Source organism: Ochotona curzoniae, unplaced genomic scaffold (assembly GCF_017591425.1).
Source record: "Ochotona curzoniae isolate NIBS_2020 unplaced genomic scaffold, NIBS_Ocur_1.0 scaffold_4701, whole genome shotgun sequence".
Taxonomy (NCBI): Eukaryota; Metazoa; Chordata; class Mammalia; order Lagomorpha; family Ochotonidae; genus Ochotona; species Ochotona curzoniae.
In genome coordinates, this window is record NW_024467122.1 from 48,212,502 (window position 1) to 48,225,882 (window position 13,381).

A 13,381-nucleotide genomic window follows, 5' to 3' on the forward strand; every position below is an offset into this window, starting at 1 on the left:
AAAGTGAAAGACACAGAATGGTTGATGGCTTTAAAAACAAATAAAACAAAGGCAAACAATGAGATCTACTATATCTAACTATAGGAGACTCACTTTACTGATAAGGACCATAGCTTCTCTGAGAAAAGGGACAGAGAACATAGTCCATGCAAATGAAACCTTAGGAGAGTTGTGATAGGTCTACTTAAAATAGACTGATGTCAGAATTGTAAGACAAAGAAGGTCGTCACAGGATGACAAAAGGGTAAGACAACTGTGAATAAATATGCACCCAACACCAGAACACCTAAATATATTATCACCTAAACATTTATCAAATGATCTGAAGGCAGAGGTAAACTCTGACGCAAAACAGTAAAATACCTAAATACCCGACCCGCAACAATACACAGGTCATTTCATCAGAAAAATCAATAAGGAAATACTGAACTTGAACGAAACTCTAGACCAGACAGACCCAACAGATGTATACATAACATTCCACCAACCAGCAATCAAATACATGTTCTTTTCAATCATGCCTAGAATATTCTCCAGGAAAGATTACATATTAAGACAAAAAAAGGAGCCTTAAATTTAAAAGGATTGATACAATAACAAGTATCTTACCAAATAAAAGCATTAAATTGGAAGTCACTATTGAGAGATTTTGCAGAACTTAAAAATAGAAAATTTGTATATCATATTAAACAACATGGTCATTACAACATTAAAACAATTAAAAAAAACAAATATAGAAATACATACAATATATACAAACAAATATAGAAATATATGCTGAAACTTATGGGATTCAGACAAAAGCAGATATAAAAGGGAAATTTTATAATAAAAAAAATTTTATTTTTTGTTCCATTTCTCATTTATCATTTCTCAGCCTTTTGGTTACGATAAAATGTAATGTCTGCATTTTTTAAAAGGTTTCAAATAAACAAATTAATAGTATACCTCAAGTAGCCAGAAAAATAACAACAGCAGCCCAAGTTGACAAAACGAAGGAGAAAAAAAAATATATATATATATAGAGAGAGAGAGAGAGTAGAGAAGTAAAGCAAACAGAGATCAGAACAACCAACCATGAAGAAAACAATAAAACTAAACATTAAAAAAAAAGACAATCAAGATTGGCAAACCACTAGTAGACTAGAAGAAAAAAACGGAAAAACTATAATAATTATAAATGAAAGAGGAATTCAGTTGCCATAGAAATATAAAATTTAAAAGAAATTATTATGTACAATTATATACCAACAGATTGGATAACCTAGAAAAAGTTAATAAATTTCTAGACATATACCACCTACAAAGACTGAATCATGGAGGAATAAAATCTAAGGAAATAATAAGAAAACAGACTGAATCAGTTCCAAAGTCTTCACCAAGCAAAGTCCAGGACCCTACATCCTCACAGCTAAATTCCATGAAACATTTGATGAAGAACTAATACTACTAATCTTCTGCAAACTCAAGAAAGTTTAGTGGAAGAAAACTTTCCAAACCTGCTTTACAGAACCAGCATTATCCTGATGCTAAAACTAGACAAAAACATTAAAAGAAAACTACTACTGGTCAATAGCCATGATACATATCAATGCAAAAATCTTTGAAAAAAATCAAACCCAACAGAACATTAAGAGAACCATTCTTTATAGAATAGTTGGATTTAACTCGGGAATTCAAAGACAATATCACATTAACCAAAGATTATTCATGCAGAAAAAAATCTGACAAAATTCAACACTCTTTTTACAGTTTAAAAAAAAGCCTTTAACATATTAGGTATAATATACTAAAAAACAATAATAGATTTATAGCGTAAATCAGTAATTAATACACTCAATAATGAAAAACTGACAACATTTTCTGAAAGATCACAGACAGGATGAGGATGCTCACTCCACCCTTGTATTAAACACTGCTCTGTAAGTCTAGCCACAGCAATTACGCAAGAGGGGTAAAAGGCTCCCAAATAGGAAAGCGAAAACTCAAATTTTTCACTTGCTGATGACATGATCTCATATAGGGAAAACCCTGGAGACTTCATCAAAATGTTAGAACTGATAAGAAAATTAAGTGAAGCTGCAAGATACAATATCAACAAGCAACAATCAGCAGTGTCCTTACAATAGCAATAAAGTATTCAAAAGGGAAATTGAAAAAATCTATCTATAATAACATCAAAACCAATAAAACTTGGGAATAAATTTAAACAAGTTCAAACTATAAGCTGAAAACGACAAAATGTTAATGAAGAAAACACAAATAAATGAAAAAAAAAACCCATGTTCATAGATTGGAAGGATAAATACTGCTCAGTCCACACTACCCAAAGTGATCTGCAGATTCAATGAAATCTGTCAAAATCCTGATGTCATTTTTTTTTACAGAAATAAAAAACTTATTTAAATCATACCAAAGGAAGGAAGAAAGGAAGGAGGGAGGGAGGAAAGGAAGGAGAGACAGAAGCAAAGGAGGGAGAAAGAGAGGAAAGAAAGAAGGAAAGAAGGCAGGAAAAAAAGAATGTTTAGTTCCCTGGTTTGATTTGTTTATACTTGTATATACATATTGAGATAGCATGCTGCTCTCCATACATGCTAATCAAACAAAATTAAATGAAATATTTTAAGAGCAAAAGTTGAAAAATGTTAAGTGTTAGCAAGGTTATGAAGCAGAGACAGCTCATGTTACTGTTAGTGAAAATATTGAACATAGCTATCAGGAAAAACACTGATGGCTCCTCACAAGCTAAAAATAGCTTTTCCGTATGATCCAGCAATCCCACATGGGAGGGAGCTATATACACATGTGCATGTGTTAAATCTATACCAAAGGGCTATCTTCACTTCCATTTTCACTATTTGCAAAAGCCAAATATGAAATAATCTAAGTATCTGTCAACAGATGAATGAATAAAGTAGACACAATGCTGAAACACTACTCAACCTTTAAAACAGAAATTCTATCACCTGCAATAATGTGGGTGAACTTGGAAATCAGTATGCTAAATAGTCCAGGTACAAAAAGAAAAGCATCACACGATCTCTCTCATACATGAAATTTCAAAAGATGGAATTCATGGCATAGAGCATTGTGAAAGTTGCCAAAGGCTGCAGGTGGAGTGAGGGGAGAGAGGGACTGAAAAGTTGTTCACAAGAAACAAAAGTTTCACTTCGGAGAAATAAATTTTGATCTCTATTGAACAGCAAAGTTACTGCTATTAATGATATTTGATATCTAGAAGTAATTCAGCAAATTTCAAGTGTCTTACCACAAAAAATTACAAGTGACTGGGTGATATTAATCATTCTATACTTCATATCAAACCATTATACTGCATCCCATAATATATAGTTATGATCTGTCCGTTTAAAATGATACTAATTTAAAAACACAATTTGTGAAATTTTTTTCTTTTCAAATGAAGAGAAAAAAAATCCAAATCTTTGCACAGAATATGAGGCTTACATAATTATTGACATTATGTGTTTTTCTTCATAATGTATATAATAAATGTGAACTATATTTCCACTACAATGTTTTAAAACTAGATACAAACTTAACGTATTTTTTTTTCATTAAAGAAAGGTATTACCTTGGACATCATGGAAAATGCAACATGAATTGCAAGGTAGCATGCCTGTGCTTAAACAGATGCACAATTTTATGGAAGAGATAAGTACAAAGCAGTATGAAGGCAATATATGTAAAATGACCCAGCAGGGAACTGGAATGCTGGGACACTCAGAGCAGGAACAAAGGTTTTAACAGAAGAGATCAGGAAGATCACATTCACAAAGAATGGGATTGGAATTCAGCTACTGCTCAAAGGAAACCTGAAATTCACGTCAGTTAAAGGGCCTGAGTCATGGCAGATACAGTGGAAATCCTGAGACCAGATTACCTCCATGATTTGTATATCACATTCAACTGACAAATTTGAGACTGACAGAAGAAAATTTCTGGTCAGACACAGAGATCTTGAAAGCAAGTAAAAGAATTCAGATTTCATTCATTAACTGCTGTGGAGACCCACTGAAGCTTTTTGAATTTGAGGGTGTGATTATCAGAACCATGTCAGGAAGCTGGGTTAATGGTAATCAACAATGGCAAGAGGTCAGGAGCAGGAGGAGACCTAGTGGAGAGTGACTGCATGGCTCAAGGGAATGCAGCATGAAGACAAATGAAGGGATACGCCACTGCAGGAGTAGAAGAGTCAATGCTTAAAGACATGAAGAAGCAAGCAAGGGAGAAGGATAATGCTAGGATTCTAAGCCCAGGTGACTGAAATCGCAAAAGGTAAGGGGAACATCTAAGTTCAGAGGGAAAGATGAGGAAATCAGTCTGAGGTCACATCCAGAGTTTTCCACCAGGAATTTAGACATGTGAAACTGGGGTGTCAGTACAGAGGAAACAGATTATAGGCTTATGTTTATCTGTAAATGGATTAATAAGAAGCAAACATATTTAATAAGAAATACAACTTAGAATAATCTGATTAAAGGTAAAAGTTGAAGCTATTTAAATAGACTTATGAATTATGATAGACTTTTTAACAACTGAATATCTGCTGATGTCAAAATCTGCCTATGATATCTGAATGTTGTATCATTTTGAGATGCAACACTGGATCATGACAAAATACCTAAGGATACAGAAGTAGATTAGGACAGGAAGTCTGCAGTAAGAAACAAAAATAACCCCTCAAGTTATGTGGTTTTTCAAATTCAGTCCTTAGACAAATTTTCAACACTAAAGTTTGGAAGTTGAAGTACTAGGCAAATCAATCCCAAGTTATTTGCCTTATACAAATGAATTTCTTTTTTTATGAAACATAAATAGAACTATTTGCCATAAAACATCACATATTTCATAGGAATACTAATCATAACCTTGAACTCACTGGGACATTCTCATAAACACTTTTTTATGTTTTGAAGCTTTTATTGACATCATCTTAAATATTACTCACTAAAGCACTTGTTCTCCAAGCCTCACCTGTTTTTGCTTTGTCAGGAGGGCTGGATTTCAGATGCTCATCCTCTGATGAAAGGCTCACACTAATACCATACAGTGGGTCATCCAAGAAAGAGGGCCTTCTAAGTCTCCCAGTACCAAGAGCCTTTGACATAAAGTAGTCTTCTGTGTCACTGAAAACCCCAGCCTCCGAAAACAGAAGACATTTCATATTCTCCACTTCAGCAACCAGAGTTTCCGGCATTTGATGTCCAGTCAAAGCTTTAGCGAGGTAGTAGCCTTGAGAAGGTGGTTCACAGTCGGCATTCTCAAGCATACCTGCAGCTTCTGCCTCAGTTTCCTGGGCCTTTGTTTCTGACCCGTTTAGCAACTTAGAAAGGATGGACATGGATAGCGGGGGTGACTCAGATGTAACATCCTCGATGTCTTTGTTTTCTCCGCCTTCAGGAAGTACAATGCTGGACTGTGGTTTGAATGTGCATTCATCCAGAAGACACTTTAGCTGCTCATCAGAGAGCAGTGTTGGGGAATCTAACTGATGAAACAAAATAAAAGACTTCATGGTCAATTGCTCAAGTAAACACATTTATTTGTGGTAAGCTTTCAGTAACAAAATAAATCCAACAGTCAGGAAAGCCCTTACATAATACATACAAATAGGAAAACAATTCATTTACAATACCCCAAGTCACAGAACTGTGCAGCAGTCTTACAGAATAACTTCAGAGTCAATCATGCTCATAATAATCCAGGATGGAAATTCTGTAACACTGATGACAATTAATTACAGCATCTTTCCTGTAGATATTAACCACTGTCACCCTTCTCTACACATGGAATCAGTATTTGAAGCTGGAATGGAAATACCAGAAAATCATTCTTCCTTTAAAATGTCACAAGCCATCAAGCAGGGAAGCAGCATCTCTTGGATAAAGTGCCAGAAACTCTACCATAGCCACCAGGAGATGTTTCTCTGAGGTATGTTCCGGCCCATTCCTCTCTGAGAACTACATCCCCTGTGCCCCTGGGAATAAACCACTCCTAAATCTGCCCATGACTTTCCTCAGACAATACTGCTGAAGACAGTAAAGGAAAGGTGCATGGGTGCCCATCATGATTTGTGTAGATGCTTCAAAGCTACAGGCCCCGGCAGGAATCGGAGCATTTGAGAAAGAGGATTTCATCACATATGTCTATTTGCTGCCTATAAAAGCAACCAAGGCTGGGCATTTCAACCAAGATTTCAGGGACTAAAAAATGCTTTTTCTTCCAGTGATAGTCTCAAAAAATAAATAAAAATAAATCTAATATAAGTATTGACCCACTTTCTACATGAACTCAAATGAACAGCAGGACACTTGAGTTAACAATCTTAAAAAGAAATGGGATTAAAATCCATTAAAACACACACACACATAATCACCTCTTTAAAAAATCAGTGTCTTCCTTGATTTTCACTATGGCACTACCTAGGAAAACACTATCACTAATCCTCACTTATGGAGAAATAAAAAATTCAAGAACTTCCTACAATAAAACTTTAGTCAGGTGCTGTAATGGTTTTAATTAATATTGCACTGTGAAAGTACATAGTAAAAGGCAAAAGATGTATTCTATCTCAAAAGAAACCACAATATCCATTGTAAAAAATAGTCCCAACTAGAGGGTATTATGCTCAGTGAAATAAGCCAATCCCAAAAGGACAAATATCAGATGTTCTCTCAGATATATGGCAACTTTCAGGCAAATACAAGATCAATTTATACACAGGTATAAATATATGTGTAGGTATATATTCATCTAGAAGAACTTTATAATGGGGACTAGCATACCAAGAAGGGAAGATACATTGCAATATCCATCTCTACTCCCATATAAAAGATGGACTCCCAATGAAACTAGTAAATATATCTTGACAATATGACAATAGCAGGCTGGACTTTCCAACATTGTCTATACCTACAATGTCATGATATACTTAAATAACATAATTATGTACTTGTGACTGTTATTAAAGGATTATACTATTGCAATAACATAAAGGAGGACAGAGTAAGGGGAAGGGAGAATGGGGAGAGGAATGGGAAATCCCTGAGCCTATGGAATGATATCATGAAAAATAAAATTTTAAAAAAGAAAACTATATAGTAAAAAATGAGAGTTCTGTGTACAGAGAGTACCACAGGGAAAAGTTATCTTTGGACGACCAATACAAATAACTTCAAATTACTATGCATTTTTGCAACTCAGGTAACATAAGTTACTACATAGATAATATACTTCAAAATTTATCACATTTAAAAATTATATTTAACTTACATATATTAAAATTAGTTCTCATCACAGCAACCACTATGGGTTTAGAACTCATAAGATACTGTCGCAGAATATATTCATAGCAATTATGTTGAATTTAAGATTCAGGTAATTCACCCTTAGGTTAACTTAGACATCAAGAAATAGAAGTTCAGGGCTGCCACAATGGCATAGCACATAAAGCTGCTGCCTGCAGTGCTGGCATCTCAAAGGGATTCTGGTTCAAGTCCTGGATGCTCTACTTCCAATCCAGCTCTCTGCTATTGTGCCTTGGAAGGTAGGAGAAAACGGCTCAAGTACTTGGATCCCTGCACCCACACAGAAGACCCAGAAGACAGTCCTGGCTCCTGGTGTCAGATCAGCCCATAGCTCCAGCAGCTGGGACTATTTGGGGAGTGAATCAGCAGTTTGAAGCTATCTCTTTCTCTCTTGCACTCTCTCTCTCTTTTGCTTGCTCTCTTATTCTCTTTCACTTTCATTCTAATTCTTTCAAATAAATAAGATAAACCTAAAAATGCAGTTCAGTTAATTAGCAAAGCCTACTTTGGATCATCAGACATTTGAGGTAGGTAGATGTGGTACTTATCAAAAATATTCCTTTCATCCTGCTATGTAAACCTATCACACAGAAAATAAAAGCAGTGTTTATGCTATTAGATACTTAAAATGTACCTGTAAAATTTGCCCATATAACATTTCATATAATAAGTAGATGATATCTAGGAATTGTCCATAGGAATTTTCCCACTGAAAAACTGTCCTCACCAAAAGTTTATCGTAAAATTTTCAGAAACTAGGAAAAAATGAAGTCTATATTGGAGCAGGATAAAAAATTACAAAAAGGTAATCTCTTCAGGGGAAAGAAGGAGGAGAGAGAAGAGGGAATACTGGTGGATTAGCTGATATGTTTGATTACTTCAAAAATAGTATTGATAGATGCTTGGAAAGTCTGATGATGTATTTGAGTTGGGATACAAAAAAGTAAAGCAAAGGTAAAAGTAAAGCAATTATGAACAATGGAGGAAAAACAAAAAGTTATACAAAAAGGATAAAACTAAGGTGAAATTTTATATTGACACACAGAAAACCAAGTAAAAGAAAAGCACCACCGTTAGCTCTAGGTAAAGAAAGTTATGTAAGAAACGATACCAAGGTATGCAATTTGCTTCTGCTGTGAATTACATTTATACAGTATCACAATGTAAATACTGATGGCTGAAGTAAAAAATACTGATTGACCTTAAAGAAAAACGGGGAAGAGAGAAGTGGTGCTTGAACTAACAAAGGTAAATCCTGAGCTACTATTACAGAAACCACAATATATACTTTGTAAGAATTAACTAAGAAAGTCATTGGGGCTGGCACTGTGGTGTAACAGATAAAGCTGCCACCTATGATGCTAGCAGCCATGTGGAAAATAAACCAGTGGGTGGAAGATCTCTCTCTCTCTCTCCATAATCCTGACTTTCAAATAACAAAATCTTTTTTTAACAACAGGAAGAAAAATGAAAATTTACAATGCCATAAAGTTAAGTAACATGCTACTGGATATGATAGGCTCCATTACACAGTTATGGACAACCCCTTAAATGAAGAGCCACAAAACAAAATCAACAACAGGAAGAAAAAAATTAAAAATGCTAGAAATTTAATAATATGCTATTGAATGACTAATGTGTCACTGAAGAAATAAAAAAGAAAATCAAGAACCTTCTTGAAAAAAATGATGCTGCTTTATGATTTATGAGTCAGTGAGTAATTTAATGAGAAAGAAAGTGTTTTGAAGAGACGAAACTACAAAATCTTTTTTTAAAAGAAAGCACAATACAGGGGTAAGTATGAGGAAAATGTGCTTAAATACATTAAAAGTAGATTCTGGAAAATAAATTAAAGCATAGAGAAGACTGAGGCAAGGGCTGCCATTCTTGTTGAAAACACTGTAACATAATGTTTCCTTTACTACTGCAACAAAATTAAAATTCAGTACTTTCTGATGTCATGGCTCCCCTCCCTAACCCTCACAAAATTGAGGGGTCTTGTGAAGCGACACTGGTTCCACAGAAGCTTCTTGTGGATACTCTGAGACAAAAACGTTACACATTCCTCCAGCTCACCTACACAGAAATAAGCTGAACCGTAATTTCCCTGGTCCTTTTACAGGAAGCAGCCAAAAAGGAAAGACAACACAGGAGACCAGAACTTGGGTTTCTGCGTAGGTTTTGCTGCCCTGAGCAAGGGTCAATAACCTTCATGTAGAAACAAGGAACTGAAAAAGATGATTTCCAAACTAATTTCCAGTTCTTAACATCTTTATGAATAACTACTCAAAATCAAGATTAGCAAAAGAATGAACTTTTCTACTGACAAAAGACCACAATGGAACTACTAAAAATAAAACAATGTAAAAGAAAACAGAATTTGTATTGCTTTGACTTTGTCACAATTTCAATCTGGAACTCTTACAACTGGTTGGCCATGTGGCATAGCAGTTGAGACTCCAGCAGCCCACACTGGAGTGTCAGGTTCAATTCCTAGTTCTGCTTTTGATTTCAGCTTCTTGCTATTGCACACGGGCGGGGAGCGGGGAAGCAGCTGGCGACTGCTCAAGTACTCAGCTCCCTGTCACCCACACAGGAGACCAGGATTAATTTCCAGGCTCCCAGTTTCAGCCTGACCCAGACCCAGCTGTTATAAACACTGAAGCATATACTAGAAGATGAAACACTGATCTCTCTTTTTCTCTTACACACACACATTTTTTAAAATGTGATAAACTGCTTAACTCCACAATAAAATAATGGCCAAAAATTCTCTCATCTCAAAACATTGTAAGTAAAAGCAAATACATTAAGTCTTCAAATTAAATTAGTCTAACCACAGAATCTCTGGATAATAATATAGACCAGAAACATCAATAGGACCCATTTTCTCAAACCTTCAATTTCCAACTAAGTCTTTGCCAACCGTAAATCTCATTAAATTGCTCTTAATTAAAGATATATGAACTATTTTTTGTAAAGTGCTAAATTAACACACATTATTTACAAAGACTGAACTTATTATCTGCCCTACAGCTTTAACACAAATACCTCTAACTCATCCTAGATAGCTAAAGGACCAGAACCCAATCTGCATTGAGAATATTCTTGAAACTCCTGAACCAATCAGCTCCATAGCTGAACTTATCATCATACAAATTTGAATAACCATTTATATAAGTATACACCTTATACAATGCCCTTTCTTTGGGCTCATTTAAAAAAAAAAAAAACTAACATCCACAGCTCCCTTCCCAGAGTGCCCACTTTTTATACTACTCCATCTAGATAAAGGCCTTCTTGGAACAGGAGTTAGACCTGATTATTACTGCAATAGCTGTAGACGGAATACAAACTGTGGATTACCTCATTCTCATCCCAGCTGCCTAGCCTATGCTATACATTGTCATTTTTACGGCCATAAAGATTTTAATTTTTGCATATTATATACATTTATTCTTTCAATCTTCTCAAGCAACTATATATAATGTTGTTGTTCCTGGTTTACAGAAAAATTTGGGGCACCAAGAAATTAAATAATCTGGCCAAGGTCATACAGCAATAGATTTGTTGACAACGCAATCAAAGTTATGTCTCTAGTTCAAGCAGACAGAAAGTTCACCATTATAAACCAGTAGATGCAGTCTTGTCCTTCGATGTAAGCTATTGTTAGATGACCCACCCTTTAAGCCTAGCAGCCTGTAATAAGTGAGCGTGAGGAGGAAAGCCAAATGTCCTAAAAGATTAACAACAAGGATATGGATCTAAACAGTTTTTAGTGATATCTTGTTCTACTTCAGTCAATGAAAAAACATTACACCATTTGCTTAATCACCACGATATAAGTTTATAACTCTATGTTGAAACTACTGCCAGAAACTCCTAGCCATTAACCTACTCAAGGTTTTCTGTCGGAAACATTGGTTGTCGGAAACAGAAACCTTTATCTCAATAATAGAAGTGGTGGAGATGAGGGTTGTTGTATCTCGTGAATAAAAACAAGCTGGATATAAAGCTGAGAAACACCTTTTGGAGTTTGGACTTGAGAAGACACCTGAAACAAAAGGCATGTGATCCATCACTCTTTCTGGGGCCTTGCAGTCTCTTAATTCACAATTTATTTGATGCATCCATTAGCTTTCTCTGCTTGTTGATGGTTTCTGTTCTGTTACAACCTCAGTATACATATGTAACATGAAAGGACTCTGATGCTCATTAAACATGATGGTAAGAGGTTAGCAGCCACCAATGACTGACCACAATCACTACTCCTTAGCAAGATAACTTCAATGATTACTGCTAAAATACATATGCTTACTAAAAAGGATTCAAGTGCCCACCATGGGTACATTCATCTATGATGAGAGTCACCTGATGCAAACAGGATCATTCAGGTTCATGTTTTTGGCAGGGCTGAGAGCTGGGATGATTTCACAAAGAAAGTATGAGCCAGACAGAGACAACTATATCCCAAGTATACCACATTCTATACTACAACTGTTACAAAATAAATAACCATTAAAAATACTACCACTTAATGAAGTCCTGCAGATAACTGAAAGATTAGCAAACAAGGTATTTTCAAATTTGGCCAGTCTCATTAAAACTGCTTGAAAATAACTCTTTAAATAGTTAACTGAGTTATAAACATAAGATTACTTTCCAGAAAACATTCATTCATGGCTAGAATAATAAAGACATTTTTGTTGGACTATACAGCAGCAATAACAAGTCAAAGTGCTCCCAAAAGGATCATATATGCTAGAGATTCATGATGCTTATTCGGCTCTTACAGATTAAACAAATACAAAACCATGAGAGTAAAATAACTGTTATTCACTGAACACATGTATCCATGTTGCTAAAGGTTCACAGAAGGAATGGGCTTCTTGCCTCTCTCAGCTCCGCCCATCCCTGTTTTATATTCCCATCTTCTTGTAAAGTCCAGTCTGGCATCCACACTGTTCTTTGCAAGCCACAGCAGGAACATGGCATCCCAGGGAATAGCGAAGATTTGGCACAGTTTTACATAGAGCAGTTGGAGGGGCTGTCTGGACCAAAGAAAATCTGAGCTGTAATCACAAGGGAACCAGAGGTTATTACCAGAGAAACTACATAAAGCATCAGGAATGAGGATTGAGGTAAGGCTGTAACTAGAAACTGAGTCTGCTGACAAGTCAGAAGCCAGCAGGATCTGTGGAATGAATAACAGCGTAAAGTAGATCAAGGAAAGCAGATCTAAGTGACACCATGAATGTTGCGGTCATACTGAAAACCCACTTTGATGTGGGGACTGGTTTGTGACAGTAAGTGCAGAACTAGACAGCCTTACCTGAGCCACCTATCTTCACTCAACAGCTGAGTGAGGCAGAGCCTGAAAAGGTTTGCGTGATCAGTTTTCCTGATGAGGGATTGCTATATCTCTGAGCAATCTGTGATGGTTCTCCTGTGTTTCAGGTGCCAGAGGCAGTCCCATGCATCAGAAATTCAAGCTTTCTGTTTCTGCAGCTCTACCAGCATTAGGGAAGTGGCCTGCAGCAGGACCCCAGTGTATAATACCAGGATGTGAGAAGCAGAAACAAGGGCTGGGATTCTCAACTCCTATAATCACAATGGGGCATGAACTTGGCTTTAATTGGTGACATAGTCAGAAGGGTACGGATATATTCTGAAGGGAGCTAGATAAAACATCTGCACCACTTTTGACTTATAACAGAATATGAAAAGAGACTCATTTTTCCATACTATGGATTACCACTTGAGGGCTGCTTTCTATCAGTAGAGACTAAGTCCACTTGAATCAGATTCTTATCATCCTGAGCAAGTTGCCAGAATGGTCCTTTTGTCACATGCCTATCATTCTCTTTTATGAAACAAGGATGGGTCCTTGGCCATGCAGTTTTAGGGGGTCTGGTTTTGTCCCATATATCCAGTAAAAGATGCTTGACCAAGAGTTGAGGCGTGCAAATTTGCATAAAGAATGTAGAAAGGAGCTCTGAGATGTCACTTCAGCTCCTAGTGCTCACCAAGATGGCTAGTTTATGCTTTAATGC

General features: G+C 36.0%; 1 protein-coding gene across 2 annotated transcripts in view; it reads right to left on the reverse strand.

Moving 5' to 3' along the window:
- Positions 1 to 4,907: 4,907 nt before the first annotated feature.
- Positions 4,908 to 13,381, reverse strand: part of FSIP1 (fibrous sheath interacting protein 1) — a 166,448-nt gene continuing 157,974 nt past the window's right edge. For both annotated transcript variants that reach the window (XM_040968534.1, XM_040968535.1), the window contains one exon: positions 4,908 to 5,509. In XM_040968534.1, the coding sequence (XP_040824468.1) occupies positions 4,955 to 5,509 (555 nt within the window). In that variant the 3' untranslated portion in view covers positions 4,908 to 4,954. The remainder of the gene's footprint in view (positions 5,510 to 13,381) is intronic.